The sequence below is a fragment of the Salmo trutta genome, chromosome 37, assembly GCF_901001165.1.
Source record: "Salmo trutta chromosome 37, fSalTru1.1, whole genome shotgun sequence".
Classification (NCBI taxonomy): Eukaryota; Metazoa; Chordata; class Actinopteri; order Salmoniformes; family Salmonidae; genus Salmo; species Salmo trutta.
Genome location: NC_042993.1, coordinates 6,495,580 through 6,522,421, shown reverse-complemented (window position 1 = coordinate 6,522,421; position 26,842 = coordinate 6,495,580). Strand labels below are relative to the sequence as shown.

General features: G+C 43.5%; 2 protein-coding genes across 4 annotated transcripts in view; one reads left to right on the top strand and one right to left on the bottom strand.

Moving 5' to 3' along the window:
- Window positions 1-997: 997 nt before the first annotated feature.
- On the bottom strand, window positions 998-21,299 carry pik3r4 (phosphoinositide-3-kinase, regulatory subunit 4). 3 transcript variants are annotated; one of them, XM_029738438.1, is made up of 20 exons: window positions 20,672-20,783; window positions 18,795-19,538; window positions 18,494-18,627; window positions 17,747-18,365; window positions 17,490-17,624; window positions 17,130-17,351; window positions 16,359-16,532; window positions 16,102-16,247; window positions 15,372-15,575; window positions 15,029-15,230; window positions 14,722-14,742; window positions 13,596-13,693; window positions 13,284-13,506; window positions 12,917-13,082; window positions 3,634-3,798; window positions 3,103-3,314; window positions 2,793-2,924; window positions 2,502-2,691; window positions 1,655-1,775; window positions 998-1,476 (listed from the first exon to the last, which is right to left on the bottom strand). In XM_029738438.1, exons 1-20 carry the CDS (start codon window positions 20,697-20,699, stop codon window positions 1,306-1,308), a joined length of 4,107 nt encoding a protein of 1,368 aa, XP_029594298.1. In that variant the 5' UTR covers window positions 20,700-20,783; the 3' UTR covers window positions 998-1,305. The 3 variants fall into 3 exon arrangements, with proteins under 3 accessions (XP_029594298.1, XP_029594300.1, XP_029594299.1); XM_029738440.1 differs by lacking the exon at window positions 20,672-20,783 and adding an exon at window positions 20,842-21,299 and having other exon boundaries at window positions 1,306-1,476; XM_029738439.1 differs by lacking the exon at window positions 14,722-14,742 and having other exon boundaries at window positions 1,306-1,476.
- LOC115177551 (calcium-transporting ATPase type 2C member 1) overlaps window positions 20,421-26,842 on the top strand; it is a 63,701-nt gene continuing 57,279 nt past the window's right edge. The window contains exons 1-2 of the mRNA XM_029738442.1: window positions 20,421-20,483; window positions 21,354-21,436. Of these exons, the coding sequence (XP_029594302.1) occupies window positions 21,413-21,436 (24 nt within the window). The 5' untranslated portion in view covers window positions 20,421-20,483; window positions 21,354-21,412. The remainder of the gene's footprint in view (window positions 20,484-21,353; window positions 21,437-26,842) is intronic.

Below are 26,842 nucleotides of genomic sequence, written 5' to 3'. Positions count from 1 at the left end.
CCATTGCTAGTACCCATGAGTTTAACAGTCAAATTGCCAGGGTAAGAGATTCCAAAACTCTTCTATGGATTATATGTCTATGGCCACAATGAAACAAGCTGTAACCTATATTTGGTGCATATGCTGCCCAAATTGTGCCCTTCTGACTGTAGGCATACCAGTAGCTGCCCAAATAAAGGAAAAAAAATTGTAAATGAGGGATACAAAGTATATGTTATGGTGTGGGATGCATTTTCCTGGCATGGTTTAGGCCCACTTCTAGAATCTATGCCAAGGCACATTGAAGCTGTTCTGGCAGCTCGTGGTGGCCTAACACCCCTATAAAACACTATGTTGGTGTGGGCTCCTGTGCTGGAGAAAAAAATATATAACTTTTTTTTGAATTTGTATTTGTTTTGCCTCTTGGGCCCAGCCCTGTCTCACACAATTGACCAGTTACATTTTTTTTTTTTAAATGCACAATAAATAAATGTATTCGTCAGTTACCCAATCAAGGCAGGGCCCCCCAGTTACCCATGTGGGCCCCCTACCTCCTCCCCTCCCCTCATTTGACGATTAGCAGAGCGGCAGCAGGCTGTCTACACTCCTTGAGAGCGGGCCCCTGAATCATCCCATGGTTGGCGGTTGCAGTAAAAAAAGACTGAATATATAATTACATAGACTGTATAATATATACTGTATATATTTCCTTATTATTTTTGCTGCCTATTGGGTCCCCTACGGGCCTGGGTCCAGGGGCTTCAGCCCCGGTAAGTCCCTGCATTAACCCTGCCCTGAATGGATATGCTGTTGTGTTTTGATATACAAATTAAACTTGCGACAATTGTCATCGATAACAGCTATGGTTTGAGAATGTGGACACTGTTCATGCCAAGTGTTGGTTTCAGTCCTGGTCATGGCCTGGTTTGTTAACGTTACAACTTTGAGACTATGAGAGAAGACTATAGCGCTCAATAAACACTAAACTATAGAGTTCATAATAGCAGTTCATAAAGGGTTCATTCATCATATAAAACTTTATTAACACTTCTTGAACAGTTGCTTTTGAGCAGTTTAACATAAACAGATATCAGGCATTGCATAATTGACTTCAGTGAATGTCATTACAAACAAAAGGGTTAACATTACTTGTATTTTGCGACAGGATTTCTAGAAGCTTCTCTTATATTAATTAGCTTTAAAATATACTATGTACAAAAGTCTACAACATAGATCAAAACTCTGGGGTGATAATGTTGAGGACTAGTGAGTGTGGTTGGGTGTGTGTGTGTGTCAGCGAGAGTGGGAGGGCCTGAAAGGGGCAGTTTATTTCCAGACTTTGACGATGCCGTCTCTGGACGAAGTGACGATGAAGCCCTGTGTGGTCTGGAAAGTGGCGATGTCAGTGATGATGTCATGGTGGCCCACGGGGAGGGACTCTGGGCCCCTGCGGGGGGCGTCCTCTGTGGCTCCACTCTTCTGTTTGCTGTGGATCTCCTGACAGGACAGGGAATGTAGGTCAATCTCTACCTGTCTTGTGGTTTCTTATTCATTCATGTTTATAACGCTGCAAATAAATTGCTCTCCCGGGGACAGAAATTATGTATTGAACACCTCATTGTAGGACCAGGTGCTTAGAGGTATACACTGACTACACCGCCACATCAGGGCATACCTGTACAACCTCGGTGCCCTCGATGATCTTGCGGCTGTAGAGGACTGAGGGACAGTGCAGCGGTTCATTGGCTCCACCTGCCACGATGTAGGACCTCTCTGGGTAAGCCAAGTCCCAGAACCTGGTAATAACACAGAACACAGTATAGAAATAAGACTTGACTGACAAAACAAACAAGCTAACACCATCCAACACACTTCTTGGCCTAGCCAAATTGTCAAACACAAACTTAAATGTCATCCAGCAAACATACATGGTCAGAACTGGGTTAAATATATCAGAAGGATGGTTAGTCCAGTGGAGAGTACAGCAAACATACATGGTCAGAACTGGGTTAAATATATCAGAAGGATGGTTAGTCCAGTGGAGAGTATAGCAAACATACATGGTCAGAACTGGGTTAAATATATCAGAAGGATGGTTAGTCCAGTGGAGAGTATAGCAAACATACATGGTCAGAACTGGGTTAAATATATCAGAAGGATGGTTAGTCCAGTGGAGAGTATAGCAAACATACATGGTCAGAACTGGGTTAAATATATCAGAAGGATGGTTAGTCCAGTGGAGAGTATAGCAAACATACATGGTCAGAACTGGGTTAAATATATCAGAAGGATGGTTAGTCCAGTGGAGAGTATAGCAAACATACATGGTCAGAACTGGGTTAAATATATCAGAAGGATGGTTAGTCCAGTGGAGAGTATAGCAAACATACATGGTCAGAACTGGGTTAAATATATCAGAAGGATGGTTAGTCCAGTGGAGAGTATAGCAAACATACATGGTCAGAACTGGGTTAAATATATCAGAAGGATGGTTAGTCCAGTGGAGAGTATAGCAAACATACCTGATTCTCATGTCGGAGCCAGCTGTGAGGAGAAGGGGGTTCCCGTCTGCAGGGCTGCAGTAGATCCCATGGACACTGTGGGGGGACGGCTGCATCTCTGAGAGAGGGGGAGCAGAGCTGGCCCACAGCGTGAACTTCCTGTCCCCCGTCTCCATGTCCCACATGGATACCTCATTGTTGCCCTGGACCGCTACACAACAGCAACAAAAGACACAAATAATAGTTTGAATTGCCCCTCAAAGAAAGGTTTCGTTAATAAAGATAAAAAAATGTGATGACCTCTAGTCTCACCAGCAATGACGGAGGATTGGTAGAGCGGGTGCATGAGCAGCCGTCTGATTCGTGCTCGGGCAGGGTGGGAGTGGTTTGAGATGGGGAGCTGGAACCGCATGTCCCAGCATGCCATAGTGCCGTTGCTTGTACCTGTGTGTGGACGAATCAGAATAGGATACAGTGGACTCCTGATAAGTGCATGTCAGATAAGTCACAACTCTAAGTTTTCAATGCTGTTTTCAGACAAAATTAATTTTCTTTTTTCATACACACAACATGCACCACACAACCCACATCCACCCACGTGCTCACACCAACACCCACGTACCCAGGCAGAGCCAGCACTGATGCATGTCCACGGTGAAGGAGGTGATGAGGCCCAGGCGGAGGTCGTGGCGGAGGGTCCAGGCGTTGGAGTTGGAGCGCAGGTCCCAGCCCACCAGGGAGCCGTTCACCGTGGCGTAGGCCAGCACAGACTGGGCTCCAGAATTAAAATGGTGGATGTCCACCACGCAGCCGTCATCCTTCTGGTCCAGGAACCTGAGAGGACAGTCGATATAACAGTTAAATGTGGAGTAACTGATTATTACATTGTGGCATCAAAATGATACTGCAGTATCTACTGCATGATCATGATAACTACAGGATACTGCAGTATTTACTGTATGATCACTACATGATACTGCAAGTCCATTGGTGGTGGATGAGGCGAGTTTCCCCCTACTATGTAAAGTGCTTTGTGTACCTCAGTTGGTAGAAAAGCGTTATATAAATCCAATAAATAATAATAATAATTATATCAACTACAGTAAATGAAACCAACTTTCTGCTCGATCAACCCATGATGGATAGTACATACCTGGTCTGAAAGGGGTTCACTTTGGGTGATTTGGGGGGCTTGTTGGCCTCGATGGCCAGGAGCTGGATGGAACCGTTGTCTGAGGCAGCAGCCAGGTAGTGTGACCCCTGACAGAAGGTCAACGTCTTCACGTGGCCCCCGATGCGGGAGTACGTCAGCACTGACCTGTAAGACAGCATCAAAACATTCACACAGGTTGGATTGAGGCCTGTTGTTCATTAGTTTTTCCATTAACGTTTTGGTCATTTATAGCAGACGCTCTTATCCAGAGTGACGCTCTTATCCAGAGTGACGCTCTTATCCAGAGTGACGCTCTTATCCAGAGTGACGCTCTTATCCAGAGTGACGCTCTTATCCAGAGTGACGCTCTTATCCAGAGTGACGCTCTTATCCAGAGTGACGCTCCTATCCAGAGTGACGCTCCTATCCAGAGTGACGCTCCTATCCAGAGAGACGCTCTTATCCAGAGAGACGCTCTTATCCAGAGAGACGCACTTATCCAGAGAGACGCTCTTATCCAGAGAGACGCTCTTATCCAGAGAGACGCTCTTATCCAGAGTGACGCTCTTATCCAGAGTGACGCTCTTATCCAGAGTGACGCTCTTATCCAAGTGCATTCCAAGGAAATCTAAGATGGTCAACACAGGTAGAGCACATCTGTGAAAAGGCGAGCTGATGTCTGTTCCTCCTCCGATGCCTTAATACACTTCCATATACAGAGCCTTCAGAAAGTACTCACACCCCTTGACTTTTTTCACATTTTGTTGTGATACAGCCTGAATTTAAAATGTATTAAATTAAGATTTTGTGTCCAACACACACTACCCCATAATGTCATAGTGGAATTCTGTTTTTAGAATTTTGTTTTAATGAGTTCTAAATGAAAAGCTGAAATGTCTTGAGTGCTGAGGAGTATTTCTGTCTGTAATAAATCCCTTTTGTGGGGAAAAACTCATTCCGATTGGCAGGGCCTGGCTCCCAAGTAGGTGAGCCTATCCCCTCCCAGGCCCACTCATGGCTCCGCCCCTGCCCAGTCATGTGAAATCCATAGATTAGGGCCTAATGAATTTATTTCAATTGACTGTAACTTAGTAAAATCTTAGAAATTGTTGCATGTTCTGTTTACATTTTTGTTCAAAATAAATGAGATATTTCTGTATTCCATTGTCAATAAATTGGCAAAAATCTCTAAAAACATGTTTTCACTTTGTCATTATGATGTATTAATCTTTTTATTTTATTTTTTATTATTATAACTTTTTTTTATTCCATTTTTTAAAAACTTTTATTTAACTAGGCAAGTCAGTTAAGAACAAATTCTTATTTTCAATGACGGCCTAGGAACCGTGGGTTTAACTGCCTTGTTCAGGGGCAGAACGACAGATTTGTTCCTTGTCAGCTCGGGGATTCGATCTTGCAACCTTTCGGTTACTAGTCCAACGCTCTAACCACTAGGCTACATGCCGCCCCAATATTGTTAATATATTTTTAATTCAGGCTGTAACACATCAAAATGTGGACTAAGACAAGGGGTATGAATACTTTCTGAAGGCACTGTACCTAAAGAGGACCTGGTAACGGTATTCACCACCTATATCCTGGTAATGGTATTCCCCTCCTGCTCAGATAAACTAGGGTAAGTGTACCTATTAAGCCCACCAAAATCTAAGTTTGGACATTTCTAACATATACTGCCCTAATTTTTATACAAAAATTGGAGATAACATGAAAGATTCATCTCTCATGTGAAGTTTTATAACTTGACTTACATTTTATTATAATACATACAAATATTTATAAAATATGTGCAAATTCCGGAGTGGGCATAATGGGTATCAAGTGTACCCTTTAAGCCATGGGTGTTCTAAATAAACCCACCTCTTAAATAATATATTTTAATACAATTTAATTCAAATACTTATTTCCCTCATTAAAATGCAAATCATTTTATAACAGTTTTGACATGTGTTTTTCTAGATTTTTTTGTTGTTATTCTGTCTCTCACTGTTCAAATAAACCTACCATTAAAATTATAGACTGATCATTTCTTTGTCAGTGGGCAAACGTACAAAATCAGCAGGGGATCAAACACTTTTTTCCCTCACTGTACTCCAGAATATTATGAAGAGTGATCAGATAAATTGCAATTAATTGCAAAGTCCCTCTTTGCCATGTAAATAAACTTACCCCCCAAAAAACATTTCCACATCGATATTTTGGGTCCATGGCCAGGAAACTTCCCATACCTTAATTCCATTGAGAACTTGTGGTGAAACCTTAAGAGGCGGGTGGACAAACAAAAGCCCACAAATTCTGACAAACTCCAAGCATTGATTATGCAACAATGGGCTGCCATCAGTCAGGATGTGGCCCAGAAGTTAATTGACAGCATGTCAGGGCGGATTGCAGAGGTCTTGAAAAAGAAGGGTCAACCCTGCAAATATTGACTCTTTGCATCATCTTCATGTAATTGTCAATAAAAGCCTTTGACACTTAGGAAATTCTTGTAATTATACTTCAGTATTTCATAGTAACATCTGACAAAAATATCTAAAGACACTGAAGCAGCAAACTTTGTGAAAATTTACATTTGTGTCATTCTCAAAACTTTTGGCCACGACTGTATACCTATACAGATGAATGTACTAATCTGGACCTACCATCACTACACACACCCATCTGGACCTACCATCACTACACACACCCATCTGGATTTACCATCACCACACACACACCATCTAATCCAAGATGGCGTAGCAGTCGGACGTGCGTTTTTGTCTTTGTCCCATCCTGTCCCGTGTTTATATCGTTTTCTTCGTACAGTTGAAGTCAGATGATTACAAATACATTAAAACTCAGTTTTTCACAATTCGTGATATTTAATCCTAGTAAAGATTCCCTGTTTTAGGTCAGTTAGGATCAACACTTTATTTTAAGAATGTGAAATGTCAGAATAATAGTAGAGATAATGATTTATTTCAGCTTTTACTTCTTTCATCACATTCCCAGTGGGTCAGAAGTTTACATACACTCAATTAGTATTCGGTAGCATTGCCTTTAAATTGTTTAACTTGGGTCAAACGTTTTGGGTAGCCTTCAACAAGCTTCCCACAATAAGTTGGGTGAATTTTGGCCCATTCCTCCTGACAGAGCTGGTGTAACAGTCAGGTTTGTAGGCCTCCTTGCTCGCATATGCTTTTACAGTTCTGCCCACACATTTTCTATAGGATTGAGGTCAGGGCTTTGTGATGGCCACTCCAATACCTTGACTTTGTTGTCCTTAACCATTTTGCCACAACTTTGGAAGTATGCTTGGGGTCATTGTCCATTTGGAAGACCCCATTTGTGATCAAGCTTTAACTTCCTGACTGATGTCTTGAGATGTTGCTTCAATATATCCACATCATTTTCCTTCCTCATGAAGCCATCTATTTTGTGAAGTGCACCAGTCCCTCCTGCAGCAAAGCACCCCCACAACATGATGCTGCCACCCCCGTGCTTCACGGTTGGGATGGTGTTTTTCGGCTTGCAAGCCTCCTCCTTTTTCCTCCAAACATAATGATGGTAATTATTGCGAAACAGTTCTATTTTTGTTTCATCGGACCAGAGGATATTTCCCCAAAAAGTACAATCTTTGTCCCCATGTGCAGTTGCAAACCGTAGTCTGGCTTTTTTATGGCGGTTTTGGCGCAGTGGCTTCTTCCTTGCTGAGCGGCCTTTCATGTTTTGTCAATATAGGACTCGTTTTACTGTGGATATAGATACTTTTGTACCTGTTTCCTCCAGCATCTTCACAAGGTCCTTTGCTGTTGTTCTGGGATTGATTTGCACTTTTCGCACCAAAGTACGTTCATCTCTAGGAGACAGAATGTGTCTCCTTCCTGAGTGGCATGATGGCTGCGTGGTCCCATGGTGTTTATACTTGCATACTTTTGTTTGTACAGATGAATGTGGGACCTTCAGGCATTTGGAAATTGCTCACAAGGATGAACCAGACTTGTGGAGGTCTACAATTGTGGAGGTCTTGGCTGATTTTCCCAAAATGTCAAGCAAAGAAGCACTGAGTTTGAAGGTAGGCCTTGAAATACATCCACAGGTACACCTCCAATTGACTCAAATGATGTCAATTAGCCTATCAGAAGCTTCTAAAGCCATGACATAATTTTCTGGAATTTTCCAAGCTGTTTAAAGGGACAGTCAATTTAGTGTATGTAAACTTCTGACCCACTGGAATTGTGATACATTGAATTATAAGTGAAATAATCTGTCTGTAAACAATTGTTGGAAAATGGAAAAATTACTTGTGTCATGCACAAAGTAGATGTCCTAACCAACTTGCCAAAAATATAGTTTGTTAACAAGAAATTTGTGGAGTGGTTCAAAAACTAGTTTTAATGACTCCAACCTAAGTGTATGTAAACTTCCGATTTCAACTGTACATACACCAATCTGGACCTACCATCTACATACACCAATCTGGACCTGCCATCTACACACACCAATCTGGACCTACCATCTGCACACACACACCAATCTGGGCCTACCATCTACACACACACACACCACACACACACACACCAATCTGGACCTACCATCTACACACACACCAATCTGGACCTACCATCTACACACACACCATTCTGGACCTACCATCTACACACACACCATTCTGGACCTACCATCTACACACACACACCATTCTGGACCTACCATCTACACACACCATTCTGGACCTACCATCTACACACACCATTCTGGACCTACCATCTACACACACACAAACACACACCGAACTGGAACTACCATCTACACACACCAATCTGGACCTGCCATCACTCTACACATGCAGAGAAAGTCTCAAGATCCTTCGTAAGAACACTTCTAAAATACGATCCCTTCCGCCATATGCTTCCACCCCAATGATGGTCTAAGTCTAACCCACCCCAATGATGGTCTAAGTCTAACCCACCCCAATGATGGTCTAAGCCTAACCCACCCCAATGTTGGTCTAAGCCTAACCCACCCCAATGATGGTCTAAGCCTAACCCACCCCAATGTTGGTCTAAGCCTAACCCACCCCAATGATGGTCTAAGTCTAACCCACCCCAATGATGGTCTATGCCTAACCCACCCCAATGATGGTCTAAGCCTAACCCACCCCAATGATGGTCTAAGCCTAACCCACCCCAATGATGGTCTAAGCCTAACCCACCCCAATGATGGTCTAAGCCTAACCCACCCCAATGATGGCCTAAGTCTAACCCACCCCAATGATGGCCTAAGTCTAACCCACCCCAATGATGGTCTAAGTCTAACCCACCCCAATGATGGTCTAAGTCTAACCCACCCCAATGATGGTCTAAGCCTAACCCACCCCAATGATGGTCTAAGCCTAACCCACCACAATGATGGTCTAAGTCTAACTCAGAGCCACTCCTTAAAGCTGAGATCTGCATAAAGTGAAGCAGCACCACTGGTGGCCGCAGGAGGGTTTGTTATTGTTTTGGTTTTTAAATGTGGCAGAGGAGCATCCTGCATCGTGGTGAACAAAAATCCCAGTACATAATCTGCTGTTCTGTCACACGTTCAATGATGTGCAAAATATGTTTGAAGTAATGTCTTTGTTGTTGTAATACTGCGAGCGGACCTGTCAATTTCACCACTACAGATTAGAGCTTTAGCTAAACTGGAGCTGTTAACCTGTCTGGGCTAGGGGGCAGTATTTTCACGGCCGGATGAAAAACGTACCCAATTTAAACAGGTTACTACTCTGGCCCAGAATATGCATATTATTAGTAGATTTGGATAGAAAACACTCTGGAGTTTCTAAAACTGTTTGAATGGTGTCTGTGAGTATAACAGAACTCATATGGCAGGCAAAAACCTGAGAAAAATACAACCAGGAAATGAAAAATATGGTGCCTGTAGGTTTTTCAAGTCATTGCCAATTGAACACACAGTGACTAAGGGTTCATTTTGCACTTTCTAAGGCTTCCACTAGATGTCAACAGTCTTTAGAAAGTTGTTTGAGGCGTCTATGATGAACAGAGACCGATTGAGAAGGCTGGGAAGTTGGTAACCCAGGGAAGGATGTCAGTTCATTGGCGCGCATTCACGCGAGAGGTAGCTCTGTTCCAAAACATTTTTCTAGACAATGCATGAGTCCGGTTGGAATAGTACTGAATTTTCACGTTATAAAGGCCCTAAAGATTGATGCTATACAACGTGTGACATGTTTGAACGAACGTAAATAGATTTTTTTTTTGACTTTTCGTCGTGACGCTTTCCTTGCGCGTCCTACATTTTGAGTAGTTTACTGAACGCGCAAACAACATGGAGTTATTTGGACATAAATGATGAACTTTATCGAACAAAACAACATTTGTTGTGGACCTGGGATTCCTGGAAGTGCCTTCTGATGAAGATTATTAAAGGTAAGTGAATATTTCTAATGCTATTTATGCATTTAGATGACTCCAAAATGGCGGCTATCTGTATTGTGTAGTGTATTTTTCTGAGCACAGTACTCAGATTATTGCAAAGTGTGCTTTCCCAGTAAAGTTATTTTGAAATCTGTCAATGCGGTTGCATTCAGGAGATGTTAATCTATAATTCTTTAAATAACAGTTTAATATTTTATCAACGTTTATGTTGAGTATTTTTGTAAATTGTAGTGCTGATCCACCGGGAGTTTTGGGGGAAATACATTTTCTGAACGTCACGCGCCATTGTAAAATGCTGTTTTTGGATATAAATATGAACTTGATAGAACAAAAAATGCATGTATTGTCTAACATAATGTCCTAGGAGTGTCATCTGATGAAGATTGTCAAAGGTTAGTGCATAATTTTAGCTGGTTTTCTGCTTTTGGTGACGCCTGTCCTTGCATTGAAAATGGCTGTGTGTAATTTTTTGTCTATGTACTGTCCTAACATAATCTAACTTTATGCTTTCGCCGTAAAGCCTCTTTGAAATCGGACAATGTGGTTGGATTAATGAGATGTTCATCTTTCAAATGGTGTAAAATAGTTGATTGTTTGAGAAATTGAATTTATTAGATTTTTGCTGTTTTGAATTTTGCGCCATGCTATCTTGTCAAGCAACACCGTAACCGGGATGAGAACGGGAAGGGGTCCCATAGAGGTTAACTGGTTCCAGCTTTAGCTAAACTGGAGCTGATCCACTGCAGGACTGAGCGTTTCGGTTGCAGCGTCATCCCAACCACGCTTTGCCTGCTGAACATTATTTTTTACTTCCTTTTACTGCCCTCACAATTCAGCATGTTGCTGCCACTTGTACTGTCTCATTCAACAAAAAGGGGGAGAAACCACAACTACTTGGTTAACTGGTTGGTTGTTGGTTACTACTTGGTTAACTACTTGGTTAACTGGTTACTACTTGTTTAACTGGTTGGTTGTTGCGTACTACTTGTTTAACTGGTTGGTTGTTGCGTACTACTTGTTTAACTGGTTGGTTGTTGCGTACTACTTGTTTAACTGGTTGGTTGTTGCGTACTACTTGTTTAACTGGTTGGTTGTTGCGTACTACTTGTTTAACTGGTTGGTTGTTGCGTACTACTTGTTTAACTGGTTGGTTGTGTACTACTTGTTTAACTGGTTGGTTGTTGTGTACTACTTGTTTAACTGGTTACTACTTGTTTAACTGGTTGGTTGTTGCGTACTACTTGTTCAACTGGTTGGTTGTTGTGTACTACTTGTTTAACTGGTTACTACTTGTTTAACTGGTTGGTTGTTGCGTACTACTTGTTCAACTGGTTGGTTGTTGTGTACTACTTGTTTAACTGGTTACTACTTGTTTAACTGGTTGGTTGTTGCGTACTACTTGTTTAACTGGTTACTACTTGTTTAACTGGTTGGTTGTTGTGTACTACTTGTTTAACTGGGTACTACTTGTTTAACTGGTTGGTTGTTGTGTACTACTTGTTTAACTGGTTGGTTGTTGCGTACTACTTGTTTAACTGGTTGGTTATTGGTCACTACTTGTTTAACTGGTTGGTTATTGGTCACTACTTGTTTAACTGGTTGGTTGTTGCGTACTACTTGTTTAACTGGTTGGTTGTTGCGTACTACTTGTTTAACTGGTTGGTTGTTGCGTACTACTTGTTTAACTGGTTGGTTGTTGCGTACTACTTGTTTAACTGGTTGGTTGTTGTGTACTACTTGTTTAACTGGTTACTACTTGTTTAACTGGTTGGTTGTTGCGTACTACTTGTTCAACTGGTTGGTTGTTGTGTACTACTTGTTTAACTGGTTACTACTTGTTTAACTGGTTGGTTGTTGTGTACTACTTGTTTAACTGGTTACTACTTGTTTAACTGGTTGGTTGTTGTGTACTACTTGTTTAACTGGGTACTACTTGTTTAACTGGTTGGTTGTTGTGTACTACTTGTTTAACTGGTTGGTTGTTGCGTACTACTTGTTTAACTGGTTGGTTATTGGTCACTACTTGTTTAACTGGTTGGTTATTGGTCACTACTTGGTTAACTGGTTGGTTGTTGCGTACTACTTGTTTAACTGGTTGGTTGTTGCGTACTACTTGTTTAACTGGTTGGTTGTTGCGTACTACTTGTTTAACTGGTTGGTTGTTGCGTACTACTTGTTTAACTGGTTGGTTGTTGCGTACTACTTGTTTAACTGGTTGGTTGTTGCGTACTACTTGTTTAACTGGTTGGTTATTGGTCACTACTTGTTTAACTGGTTGGTTATTGGTCACTACTTGGTTAACTGGTTGGTTGTTGCGTACTACTTGTTTAACTGGTTGGTTGTTGCGTACTACTTGTTTAACTGGTTGGTTGTTGCGTACTACTTGTTTAACTGGTTGGTTGTTGCGTACTACTTGTTTAACTGGTTGGTTGTTGCGTACTACTTGTTTAACTGGTTGGTTGTTGCGTACTACTTGTTTAACTGGTTGGTTGTTGCGTACTACTTGTTTAACTGGTTGGTTGTTGCGTACTACTTGTTTAACTGGTTGGTTGTTGGTTACTACTTGGTTAACTGGTTACTACTTGGTTAACTGGTTGGTTGTGTACTACTTGGTTAACTGGTTACGACTTGGTTAACTGGTTGGTTATTGGTCACTACTTGGTTAACTGGTTGGTTGTTGGTTAGTACTTGGTTAACTGGTTGGTTGTTGGTTACTACTTGGTTAACTGGTTACTACTTGGTTTACTGGTTGGTTATTGGTTACCACTTGGTTAACTGTTTGATTGTTGGTTACCACTTGGTTAACTGTTTGGTTATTGGTTACTATTTGGTTGGCGTACCTGGTGGTGGTGGTTTTGCCCTCCATCTTTTGGCTGTCCCAGACCTTGACGGTGCCGTCGTTGGAGGCCGTGGCGAAGATGGAGTGCTCGTCTGACACACGGATACGGTTGACAGCAGACTTGTGCTCATGGAGGTGGGCCACTAGAAGACCCTTAGGGTGCCACCCTGCAGAACAAAACCACAACACAATGTGGATGTGGAGGGGCCCTGACTAACCCTACTGCTTGTTGACATTTCTGCTGTGCTTAGTCCAAATTGGCAAGAAACACACCTCTAGTGGGATATTCAATAATATAATGACCAAAAAAGAATCCCTTGTGGAGTCATTATGGAATAACCTTTGTTGTCCCTGTGGCACTACTTTACCTGGCGGAGGCGGACGGCTCTCCCATTCAGCGCTCTCCATCATCTGCTTGGCCATGCGCTCTGCGCTGCACTGCTCCCTCTTCTGCTGCACCAGATGTTGAAGCTCCGCCTTGCACGTGTTGAGACGACGCTGGTAGGTGGAGACTGCGCCTGCAGACTGCCCCACAGGGACACCAGGGGAGGCTGTGGTCTTCCTGGTCTGAGTCCCTGCCCCTTCAGGCACCTGGTGGAGTACAGAGATAGAAGGTAGACTACCAGACTGGGCCCCCCTATTCTTAGCAGACATCATTCATAGGTTAACCCGTTATGTACCGTGGGGGGCTGTGGTGCCGTAGCCGCTGACTCCTGAGAGCCAAACATGCTCTTCCACTCTTCATTCATGTTGGAGTCCTGTTTGGTGTGTTTCCGGGCTGAAGAGAGAAAGAGAAAAACAGAAAAAGCTAAGAAACACTAGTTAAGAAGCATTCAGCACTGGAGGTCAAAAGCTTGGGGACTGATGGATTGAATAGCCATTAAGTTGAAGGGGGCTCCCTATTTTCAGCTATTCCAATAAGCCATGGAGAAGGCACTACGGCTTCAAATATCTAATGAAAATACTAACGGGAGACGGCAGGCGTTAAAAGGAGTTGAAGGCCAATGCAGATACAACAGGTTTTAAGACCACCAGACTACATGAAGCAGTTGGGAGATGGGAGATGCTAATCACAGGACATGTTAGAGTGAGTAGTTAAATTAGTCACCAGCAGCAGTCCAACACTCCAAAAGGACAGTTCCATGCGATTGAAACATACCAGCTGCAACACACAATCACTTTTAGCCCACGGTAAATTGTGTCAGACAAGCTACTAACAGTGCCTATGAAAAAAACACTCCGAAACGCCAAACAGGTTAGATGTTAATATACTGTATCTGTTATCCTATGGCGTAGATACACAACACAATCTTTCAGTGTGTCCTTGAATAAATACTTTCTATTGAATACCATGGAGTCTAGACACATATGGGATTTAACTGGTATAGTGTTACTTAAACAGACTAAGGGCCTTAGATCCATTGTTTACACTACTGCCAGAAAGCACACACGTCTTTTTAACAAAACGTGATGCCCCTACGGGGAGTCTGCCTGGTATGTTAACAAAACTCAAGGCCAGTCGGACATTTTATTTCACTACAGGGAAAAGGAGATGTATGTGTGCTGCCTCAGGAATAGCCAAATAAAGGTTTGACTGAACTGAACACTAACATGTACTGCTCTGTCGTGTGTAGACAGCCACAGAGGTAATGAGAAAATGTGAAAACTCTGCTTGTCCTGATGCAGTTTAACCCATCTAGTGAATTAAATGTAATGAGGTGATGTGGGTAATCTGGGGGAAATTATGTCTGGATGGGATTATTTGTTATGCACATCATTACAGGCTAAACCACACCAGCACTATACCAGATGCTGTGGCGATGAAGTCTGCAAACAGATAAATGACAGGTCATTGATATCAAACATGGTGAAAATATATAAACTATAATATCAACCTATCCAATCTTTTCAGTGTCTACACACAAATGTTTTAAGGCTAAGGGTCAACTTGGCTGTGTTTACACAGGCAGCACATTTCCAAAACTTTTTCTTCAATAATTGGGCAAAAGATCAGAATTGGGCTGTCTGTGTAAATGCAGCCTTTGGGTTTGTGTACCCCTCTCTGCTATTACAGGGGTGTACTTTGACCACCAGGTGTCAGTGGCGTCCCTACCTCTCTTGTCCTCGGCCTCCTGTTTAGGTTTGACCAGGTCCACCTGGCGTCCCATGATGCCCAGCGTGGCCAGGTCAATGACCCCGCTCTGGACTGCCTCCCCCAGGTGGCTCTGGTCTCCCATGTTGGCCTTGGCCTTGTTGGACTTGAGCATGAAGTCCTTCAGTGCTAGCAGCTTGTCCTCTTCAGCCTCCGTCATCCCCTAGAATAAACAATTATCACTATCGTTGTGATCATCATCATCATCATCATCATAACAATAATGGTCAAACGTTGTGCATTATATGGAAACAATACATTATCCCATCCATGTAATGTCGAGACATCACCCCCACCCTCTGACCTGAGAGAGCAGTTTCTTAAGCAGCTGGGCGATGGCGGGGTCCTCCGGAATGGGGCATTCTGGGAGTGAGCCGCTGCGCTTCTTCTGCCGCAGCAGCAGGTGGCGGAAGAGGCTGGCGATGTCTTTGGAGCGCAGGGAGTAGTCGAAGATGGAGCGGCTCACTGGCTCCTTCAGCACACTCAGCAGTACTATCTCTTTATCAATCTGAGAGGAAACACAGCCTCATTTAACATAGCACAGTACAGCATACCATAGCATATCACACCATAACATAACACAGTACACCATAACCTAGCACACCATAACATAGCACAGCAGACCATAACCTAGCATAGCACCTCATAACATAGCGAAGTACAGCACACCATAACATAGAACAGTACACCATAACATAGCACACCATAACATAGCACAGCAGACTATAACCTAGCATAGCACAGCACACCATAACATAGCACAGCAGACTATAACCTAGCATAGCACAGCACACCATAACATAGCACAGTACAGCACACCATAACACCTCATAACATAGCACAGTACAGCACACCATAGCATAGCACAGTTCACCATAACATAGCATAGCACAGTACAGCACACCATAACCTAGCATAGCAAAGTACAGCACACCATAGAATAGCACCACATAACATAATTTAATAAGAGTCTGGGAGATTCTTTCAATGTGTTACATGTGAAGATGGTAAGTGAGCGTGTGTGGAAGTCTTACCTGTATGATGGGCTGGGTGATGAAGGGGTTGAGGTGAGGCATCAGTTTGCAGTAGACGTCTGCTATGTTGAGATGTTGGGCCACCACGGTGATGAAGCCCACCGCCCCGTAGCGGATCCACAGGTTGGGGTGGCACAGGAATGGGGCTTTCAAAATAAGGCGGAAAAGTTCATCACAAAAAGTGCCTTTTTTACATAGTATAGTAACAACACTATCCTTCCCCTGCCGTCTCTAAGCTCCTCTCTACCCTATCTCACCGATATCACTGACAAACTCGTAGATGTGTGGTTTCTGCAGCAGGCCCAGCTGGCACATGCAGGTGAGAGAGTTGAGGGCCTTGTAGATGACAAACTCCTCCGCGTCACTCAGACCCTGCTGCAGGAGGGGCTTCAGGATGGATGAGCTCTGCCAGCCCACGTACGCCGCCACACCTGGAGGAAATGGAGAGAGAGGGAGAGATGGAAAGAGAGGGAGAGATGGAAAGAGGGAGAGATGGAAAGAGGGAGAGATGGAAAGAGGGAGAGATGGAAAGAGGGAGAGATGGAAAGAGAGAAAGAGAGAGAGAGATGGAAAGAGATAAAGAGAGATGGAAAGAGATAGAGAGAGATGGAAAGAGGGAGAGATGGAAAGAGGGAGAGAGAGAGAGAGAGAGATGGAAAGAGGGAGAGAGAGAGATGGAAAGAGGGAGAGAGAGAGATGGAAAGAGGGAGAGAGAGAGATGGAAAGAGGGAGAGAGAGAGATGGAAAGAGGGAGAGAGAGAGATGGAAAGAGGGAGAGAGAGAGATGGAAAGAGGGAGAGAGCGAGATGGAAAGAGGGAGAGAGAGAGATGGAAAGAGGGAGAGATGAAAGAGGGAGAGTAAAAGAGAAAATTAAAAGACAGAGGGGGAGGAGGGAGAGGCAGGGAGCGAGTGGAAAGGATCTCTGTATCTCAGAGACTTCCTGCGTGTACACATCCACCTTTGCCTATTAGCATACTTGAGTGACTAAGTGTGGGCACCGTGTCTGTGGCACAGTCCTGCCCCTTACCCACGATGCTGTCGAAGAAGGCTCCCCGAAGGTGCCAGTCATTCTTGTCGTTCAGGAAAGTGATCATGTGGGACAGGAGCACGTCGTTGGCCTTCTGCCGGCCGAAGAACACACAGAGCCGCGTGATGCCGTTCTCCATCAGAGACTGCTTGACGATGTTCTCCGAGTCGCTCAGTAACGTAACCACCTTCTGTTGCACCATCTCATGAAGCGCCTGCAGCTCTGTCAGGAGGAACAGGAAGTCAGAACAGAATATAATTTTCCAAAGGGAGCGTCAGGTGTGGCATTCAGTATCCCTGTTTCGGTGATAAACCTCTACCTCCGGTCTGATATTTGAGAGCGAGGAGGCCTTAAAATTACCAGAGTCGTAGTTCTCGTTGGGGTGGAGGATCTCCTCTGTGTCCTCCCCATTCAAGTCGTGCTCCATATTCAGGTTATTCTCCTGAACGAGCTCTAAAAAACGCAAAGCTGTCTCAGCCAGGTGGGCTATGTTCTCTGAGAAAAGGAGAGATGCGAATGGATAGGCATTACAAACAACATAAATACTGTCAACCTTTGGACAATTAAGTGTGTAATCATATTTAAAGCGACCCGTGGTCATTGTCAACCCAACTGACCTGCGTATGCCAGCCTGACGATGGTGGCGTCGTCCTGCGCCAGGTGGGCGATGCCCGGCAGGATGTACTCTGGGTAGATGTTGACATCGTTACGGGGAACCTCCTTCACCAGCGCCAGCACCTTGGCTAGGGTGCGCACGGCCTGAGCCCTAACCCGTGGCGCCAGGTCGCTGCAGAAGTGCAGCAGGTATGGCGTGATGCGGTCCAGCAGCGTCTCCACCCTGAGGCGGCCCGCCAGGTGCAGCACCAGCTCCAGAGCCGCCAGCTTGGAGTCGCAGGAACGCAGCGTCTGGAGGCAGGAGGTGATGACAGACACCAGCACCACCAGACCCTGCTCCTCCTTGGCCGACACCACACTCGACTCCTGGTCCCCCTTCTCAGGCTTCTCCGTCGACCCGCCTGGCCCTCCCCCGCGGAGGTTATGGAGGATGTTATCCAGGTCCTTGCGGATGACCAGCACACGCTCGTCTGCCGACTGGAAGGTCTCCTTGGCAAACTGGGCCATGTAGGGCTGCAGAAAGGTGTAGAAGATGTCTGGGAAGGCGTTACCTCTCTGCTGCTTCAGGTACTCCTCCGCAGTCAGACGCTTCTCCGGCTGCCGCTGCACCATCTGGGCCACCTAGGAGGCGAAAAGAGGGTTTTGGTGGTTACCAGGAGACTGCGGTACCCTTAAGAATTGGTGCTCAGGATGAATTTAGTATTTCACAAGAACATCTTCACGTGAAGATAAAACATATAGACTATTACTAGTTCTCTGATGTAATGGTCTTCTATTTTCATGAGAACATGCTCTGTCTGGAAGTGTCCTTTGCGATACGCCAGAAGTTGGGAGAGATCAAACAGTGGTACTCCCTCTGTGAAGAGTTCTGCGATCACACAACCTAAAATACACATGAAATAACAGCCAGGGAAGGGGAATGTACATTAGATGTTTAAACACTCTCAATGTCGATAATTCAACTACTAGTAAATTGGACGAGTCCATGGCATCCACTTATCTCTCTCTATTGCCCCTAAACAGAAAATATGTTTCAGCTATGAAAGTTACCTGCTGAGAAGATATCCATTGCCTGTTTGAGCTCTCCCCTGCTCCTCTGGCTGTTGCTGGTGAGGTCCACCAGAGGGGTATTCTGGTCGCTCTCTGTGGTGAACATACTCCCATCCACAAACCTCTCGGGGGCGATGTAACATGTCCTCCGTCGAGACGTGTCAAAGAAGTAATTAAAGTCAGCTGGGTTGTCCTCAGGCAGATAGGTGGGCTTGAAGCTGGCAAAGTCTGTGAGCAGCACCCAGTTCCAGCTGGTCACCATCACGTTTTCTGTCTTAATGTCACCGTGGCGCACGCCTGATTTGTGCGCCTGGTCTACGGCGGTGAGGATCTGGAAGGCTAGCCAGCGCTTCTCCACATTGTTGAGGAAGGGTCGCGTGCTGATGCGATCATACAAGTTGTCCCGGACGTACTGGCGGAAGAGGATGGCTGCTTTCTCAGTGAGGGAGGCCTTCTGGAAGGGCAGGCAGTTCTGGCACGAGTGTAGTCTGATCTTTAGCTCCTCCAGCTCCTGCTTGTAGCTGGTGAGAGGTAGAGATGGGTCCTGGATGGCAAACACCTTCACCACCACCAGGCCTTCCCTGTGCTTGGCGCGGGCCACCTTAAAGAAGCGCGTGCTGCCCAGGCTCTTGTCGTACTCGTGATCATTGATGTCAGAGAAGTAGCTGTCGACAGATAGGATCTGGGCAGGAGCGATCCCTGCCAGCTGATTCCCCATGGTTCTGCTACACTCTGACCAAGGTCCTGGGTTGACATAGACATGAACAATCAAACACTTGCCAAAAATAAGAAAAACTAAAACAGATTCAATGATCATAACAGTTTGTGAATGGCTCTCAGATCAGCCAATACAACCTAAAGTAATTTCCCACCTATTGCATAATTAAGCAATAAGGACAGAGGGGGTGTGGTATATGGCCAATATACCATGACAAAGAGCTGTTCTTATGCAAGACGCAAAGCAGAGGACCTGGATACAGCCCTTAGCTGTGGTATATTGGTCATATTCACTATAATTAAGCCTAAACAACTACCTCTTGCCCTACTGTATTTATTTATTTTGCTCCTTTGCACCCCATTATTTCTATTTCTACTTTGCACTTTCTTCCACTACAAATCTACCATTCCAGTGTTTTACTTGCTATATTGTATTTACTTTGCCACCGTGGCCTTTTTTGCCTTTACCTCCCTTATCTCACCTCATTTGCTCACATTGTATATAGACTTATTTTTCTACTGTATTATTGACTGTACGCTTGTTTATTCCATGTGTAACTCTGTGTTGTTGTATGTGTCGAACTGCTTTGCTTTATCTTGGCCAGGTCGCAATTGTAAATGAGAACTTGTCCTCAACTTGCCTACCTGGTTAAATAAAGGTGAAATAAAATAAGTAAAACGTATTCCACAAACACCCAAAGTGCCTTATTGCTATTATAAAATAGTTACAAACATAATTTGAACAGTAAAAATAAATGTTTTGTAATATCCGTGGTATATGGTCTGTCATACACACGGCTGAATGCTGTTTTAGCCAATCAGCATCCAGTATCCAAACTACCCGGCTCAAAATAAACAATACATCTAGCCGGAAACCCTTCCCATACAATAAAGCGTTGCATGACAAATCATGTACTAAATAAAGCTTTATGAAAAGGATTTGCTACACAATTACAGAGAGCAACCACAAAGGTGGGCTATCAAATCCAATGTTATTTGTCACATACACATGTTTAGCAGATGTTATTGCGGGTATGTATAACAACAACGGTATGTATGAATGTAAATAATATAGCTAGGTAAATAATAACTGTGGCTACAGTACTGGCTACAAATTGATATCTAGTTAGCTGCTTTCAAACTCGTTTAGTGCTACTTACTCTGCCATGAAGATGGGATCATATGCATTGCCTCATCATGTAAGGAAGGTATACTGTGACGATGACAGTGCAATAACTTACCATTGTCAGGCGCATGAATATGTCAGTCTACTAAACAAAGAAAGAAAATGCATAACAACCGAATAGTACATACAGTTTGATATACTTACAATACAAATGGAACACAAAATGCACGTGACGTTGATGAAATTACAGTGCAGGGTATTGTTTACCAGATGGTTGAGATGCGGTGTAGTGCTTCGTATCTGGTTAGCATCTAGCTAACTTAATCGGTTCTAATATGTCATCCCCATGCATTTTGCTAATACGACTCCATTTGAAAAATTATAAATTGAGCGTCGAGATTTAGCTTGTTCCGTGAGTTCAGCTGACAGTTGAAGGAAAGTAACATTTCCTGTAAAATCCAATAAGATAAAAAATAAGATAATATCCCTCCGCAGAATGCATAGACACATAAACAAGCGTCACTTCCGGTTCTAGATTTAACTTTCAAAACACATATTAGATGTGAAAGCAATATGTGAGATGGCTACATGTTGTTTTGTTTGTTGCTTTCGTCTGAGAAGTTGCCTAATGTCAATGAACGAGAAAAAGGGAGGAGGAGAGGAACTGTAGATGATTAAAATAGAGCCCTTTATCCCCGCCCCTTGTACGCTACTAGCGTGCTGATCTCACCGGCGACTGTCCGTCAGAGAGAAGCGACAGTGGATTTTACGGAAGATGCTGAAGAAACAGGAGCGGCTGGTAAGTTTCCGGATATCTGAATGTTATATTCATATCTTCATATATTTACAACATAGTATATACACCTAAGAGAGTTGTATTTAGATATAAAACAATGTGTTGACAATGATTTTGTTCAGAAAGGACAGTGGGGGGAGCTGGCGCAAGGGAAAGACAATGTAACGTTAGCTAGCTACAGTACAGTATAATGTTACTGTCGAGAGCTCCATGATCACGAGAGGTGAGCGTGGTGTTGTGTCGGTAAAAATACTGTTTACTTGCCATGTATATATTGCTGGATAACGTTAGTTGTTTGTTGTCACAACGAACTTTGAGCTGGTTCAGGGATACATATTTAGCTTCATGTCAAAGAACAACAAAACCAACAATAGCTATCTAGGTACTATAGCTTGTAGTATGCCATAGCCCAACAACCATATCCTCATAGCTATCTATGACGGTTATATAAAGTAAAGTTAGCGTTATATTGCCCTGGCAGGCCCACTGCCCACTTTATTGGTGTCGATTTCCACTAGCACGGAACGGCGATGTTACTAACCCTCTAGGGTCATACTACCTCAAATACACGAATTGTTTTTATCTTCATATAACGTTAAAACAAATCTATTTAAAAGCAACTAAGCAGCATGTTGGATGTTGCTGATCAATAAAAAGTGTCAATGCAATAGTAGGTAGAGCAATGACCTAGATAGCACAACACACACTAACCACGAGGGTGTAGCTCTGGCTAAGCCTTGTTGCATTTAGTGTTCACGGTGTCGTTGTTATCGAGCATTGTGTTTTTGTTTTTGACAGGTTCATAAAGTTGACTGAATTCTGTATCGTGCTTCCTCTGCAATTTAATTCAGGGGATGTTGTCTAGTTGACCGAATTTAATTCAGGGGATGTTGACTGATTTAATTCGGGGGATGTTGACTGATTTAATTCGGGGGATGTTGACTGATTTAATTCGGGGGATGTTGACTGAGTTTAATTCAGGGGATGTTGACTGAGTTTAATTCAGGGGATGTTGACTGAGTTTAATTCGGGGGGATGTTGACTGAGTTTAATTCGGGGGGATGTTGACTGAACTTAATTCGGGGGGGATGTTGACTGAACTTAATTCGGGGGGGATGTTGACTGAACTTAATTCGGGGGGGATGTTGACTGAACTTAATTCGGTGGGGATGTTGACTGAACTTAATTCGGGGGGATGTTGACTGAACTTAATTCGGGGGGGATGTTGACTGAACTTAATTCGGGGGGGATGTTGACTGAACTTAATTCGGGGGGGATGTTGACTGAACTTAATTCGGGGGGGATGTTGACTGAACTTAATTCGGGGGGGATGTTGACTGAACTTAATTCGGGGGGATGTTGACTGAACTTAATTCGGGGGGGATGTTGACTGAACTTAATTCGGGGGGGATGTTGACTGAACTTAATTCGGGGGGATGTTGACTGAACTTAATTCGGGGGGATGTTGGCTAGTTGACTGAATTTAATTCAGAATCCAGCAAGGCAATGCAACCAGCCATGTAAACAAACACAAACAATTAGCCTATACACATACATACAGTTGAAGTCGGAAGTTTACATGCACTTAGGTTGGCGTCATTAAAACACATTTTTCAACCACTCCAAACATTTCTTGTTAACACACTATAGTTTTGGTAAGTTGGTTAGGACATCTACTTTGTGCATGACACAAGTAATTTTTCCAACAATTGTTTACAGACAGATTATTTCACTTATAATTCACTGTATCACAATTCCAGTGGGTCAGAAGTTTATATACACTAAGTTGACTGTGCCTTTAAACAGCTTGGAAAATTCCAGAAAATGATGTCGTGGCTTTATAAGCTTCTGATAGGCTAATTGACATCATTTGAGTCAATTGGAGGTGTACCTGTGGATGTATTTCAAGGCCTACCTTTCAACTCAGTGCCTCTTTGCTTGACATCATGGGGAAATCAAAAGAAATCAGCCAAGACCTCAGAAAAAAATGTTGACCTCCGCAAGTCTGGTTCATCATTGGGAGCAATTTCCAAACGCCTTAAGGTACCACATTCACCTGTACAAACAATAGTACGAAGTATACACACCATAGGAAAACGCAGCCGTCATACCGCTCAGGAAGGAGACGTGTTCTGTCTCCTAGAGATGAACGCACTTTGGTGCAAAAAGTGCAAATCAATCCCAGAACAACAGCAAAGGACCTTGCGAAGATGCTGGAGTAAATGGATACAAAAGTATCTATATCCACAGTAAAATGAGTCCTATATCGACATAACCTGAAAGGCCGCTCAGCAAGGAAGAAGTCACTGCTCCAAAACCGCCATAAAAAAGCCAGACTACGGTTTGCAACTGCACATGGGGACAAAGATCAAAGATGGTACTTTTTGGAGAAATGTCCTCTGGTCTGATGAAACCAAAAATAGAACTGTTTGGCTGTAATGACCATCGTTATGTTTGGAGGAAAAAGGGGGATGCTTGCAAGCCGAAGAACACCATCCCAACCGTGAAGCACGGAGGTGGCAGCATCATGTTGTGGGGGTGCTTTGCTGCAGGAGGCACTGGTGCACTTCACAAAATAGATGGCATCGTGAGGAGGGAAAAGTATGTGGATATATTGAAGGAAGTTAAAGCTTGGTTGCAAATGGGTCTTCCAAATGGACAATGACCCCAAGCATACTTCCAAATTTGTGGCAAAATGTCTTAAGGACAACAAAGTCAAGGTATTGGAGTGGCCATCACAAAGCCCTGACCTCAATCCCATAGAAAATTTGTGGGCAGAACTGAAAAGGCGTGTGCGAGCAAGCAGGCCTACAACCCTGACTCAGTTACACCACCTCTGTCAGGAGGAATAGGCCAAAATTCACCCAACTTATTGTGGGAAGCTTGTGGAAGGCTACCCGAACCTTTTGACCCAAGTTAAACAATTTAAAGGCAATGCTACCAAATACTAATTGAGTGTATGTAAACTTCTGACCCACTGGGAATGTGATGAAAGAAATAAAAGCTGAATAAATCATTCTCTCTACTATTATTCTGACATTTCTCATTCTTAAAATAAAGTGATCCTAACTGACCTAAGACAGGGAATTTTTACTCGGATTAAACGTCAGGAATTGTGAAACTGAGTTTAAATGTATTTGGCTAAGGTGTATGTAAACTTCTGACTTCAACTGTACATAGTCATTTGAATGGGGCTGAATGGGTGTCTCAAATCATTCACAGAAAGCTCTGCCTGCTTCTCAGTCAGACAGCCTACATCAGAATGCATGGCAGTAGTGTGTGTGTGAGTGCGACCTAAAGTTTATCATTATGGACAAATATGCTATTCTTTCTCAGAGCGAGCCTCTGGGGTCACAGAGGACCACCCATTACTACAACAGAAAAATGTTAAACTAGCGTGGCTTTCAACAACCATCAGTGCATAGTAAGCCAATTGCAGACTAGGCTAAGTGCTGTACGCTTCAAAATTGCCTTTACAATGTATATACATACTTTTGGGGTGCATTTAGACGGCATGCTTAGCTAAACTGTGTTTTATAATTAGGCCTGCACATTTAGCAACACTTCCAATGACCAGTTTAGCAATAGCTAGATGTACATGTATGTGTGTGCACAATTTAAATTGATTAATAACAGTCGTATAAACTAGACCTGTGTTAATAACTAGGCCTATAAACGATGAACAAGAGTTCATATTGACCTTTTTGAACTTTGATTAGCCTATCTCACAATGTTTTTAACCACAGCCCTCCTCTTGACCGCAGAGACATGTTTCTGTTTTAAATCTAATTTCCTACACATTTTGCCATGGCTTATGTCATGTTCCTATGCTATCTGAGTGACTTAAACATTATAACAAAATCAGTGGGGGGCATGGGTGCCATGACATTTTTAGAATTTTAGGTTCTCCCTGACTGTCTAGTTTAAATGACCTTCCCTAGTATGCATGCCATCTGTTACTGAAGTTGTTTCACTTGAGTAGACTAAGCTACCTGGTGTTTCTGAGAGGGTCATGTACCAGGTTAGTCAGGGTGTTTGTTCTCTGATGCAAAGAGACAGACTTATGAAATCTGCTCAGTGCATGTTGCCTTGGTGATGACTTTACGCAATATAATTAAATGGTTATGAAACAGGCATAAAAAGCCATAGCCTACAGTCGGTGTCTACTATAATCACTTGTCCTGAAAAATTAGACCTAGTGCCCTCATCTCACAGACATCATAAAAAACAGTTTAGTTAATTTCCACTGCAAAATGTTGTGAGTAATGCCAGAGCAATTCAGTGCTGTTTTGCAAACTGAACATTTCACCATGTCTAACTGGCAAGAACCTGACTTATGAGTAAAAGCTACCAACAACCCAACCTCCAGTGGCGTTCTCCGTTCACACAGGTCAGATGCACACCACTTTGTTCAGCGTCAGATTTTTTTTTTTACTTGTTTAGGATGAGAATGATATCCTTAAAATGAACTAGTCTGTGTCAATGCCCACTGTAACTCAAGTTGTTCAGTTGAGTAGGCTAGGCTACCACCTGTGTTTATTCTTCCATGCAGTGTTATGAAATCTGCTCTCTGCAAGTTGCCGTGGTGATAAGTTAACACAGCGTCATTGGATGGTTACAAAAGCAAAATAGTAGGCAGCTAGGCGCCTATAATAAAGTCAACCATCCTTGACCGTGTGAAGTGTGTGTGTGTGTGTGTGTGTGTGTGTGAAGTTATTCAGTCCAGATAGGATGCCGGGCAGGGAGGGGGGCCTGTATCCGTGTTGGGCATAGGTGTGGAGTTAGTGTGTTTGCTCTTTATGTTTGCCTGTCAAAAGGAGGGAGAGGGGTGTGGTGGCAAAGTGAAACGGGGGGCGGGACTGGCACATCCATTGCCCAAGCCCCCTCCCTCTTTTTGCTCTGTCCTGGCTCTCTTCTCTCTGTTCTCGTTCTATTTATCTCTCACCTCCCCAGGCCCGCCATATTCTCTCGCTCACTGTCCCTCTTCCCCTCTCTTGCGCTCACCACATCTCTCTCTGTCCATCTTCTCTCCCTGTAACTCCATGTCTTCAGAGCTTAAATTGTACACCTTTATCCTCACTCTCACAATCCTTCAGTTCACCCCTTACCACCTGTCTAATCACAGTATCCCTTCCCCCCCCTCTCTCTGTTCTTTTTCTGCCACTCCCTTGCGGGCTGACATGTCTCTGTTACCAGTCCTGTCTTTCTCTTTCCCAGCCTGACTGCTGTCACTCACTGTGGCCTTTTAATAAACCAGCCTCTGTTCCAGAACCCTGTTCCAGACAGCAGCACCTAGAACCTGTGTTAGGCTTTGGCGGGATACAGTATATACAGTGCTTTCGGAAAGTATTCAGACCCCCTGACTTTTTCCACGTTATGTTACAGCCTTATTATAAAATTGATTAAATA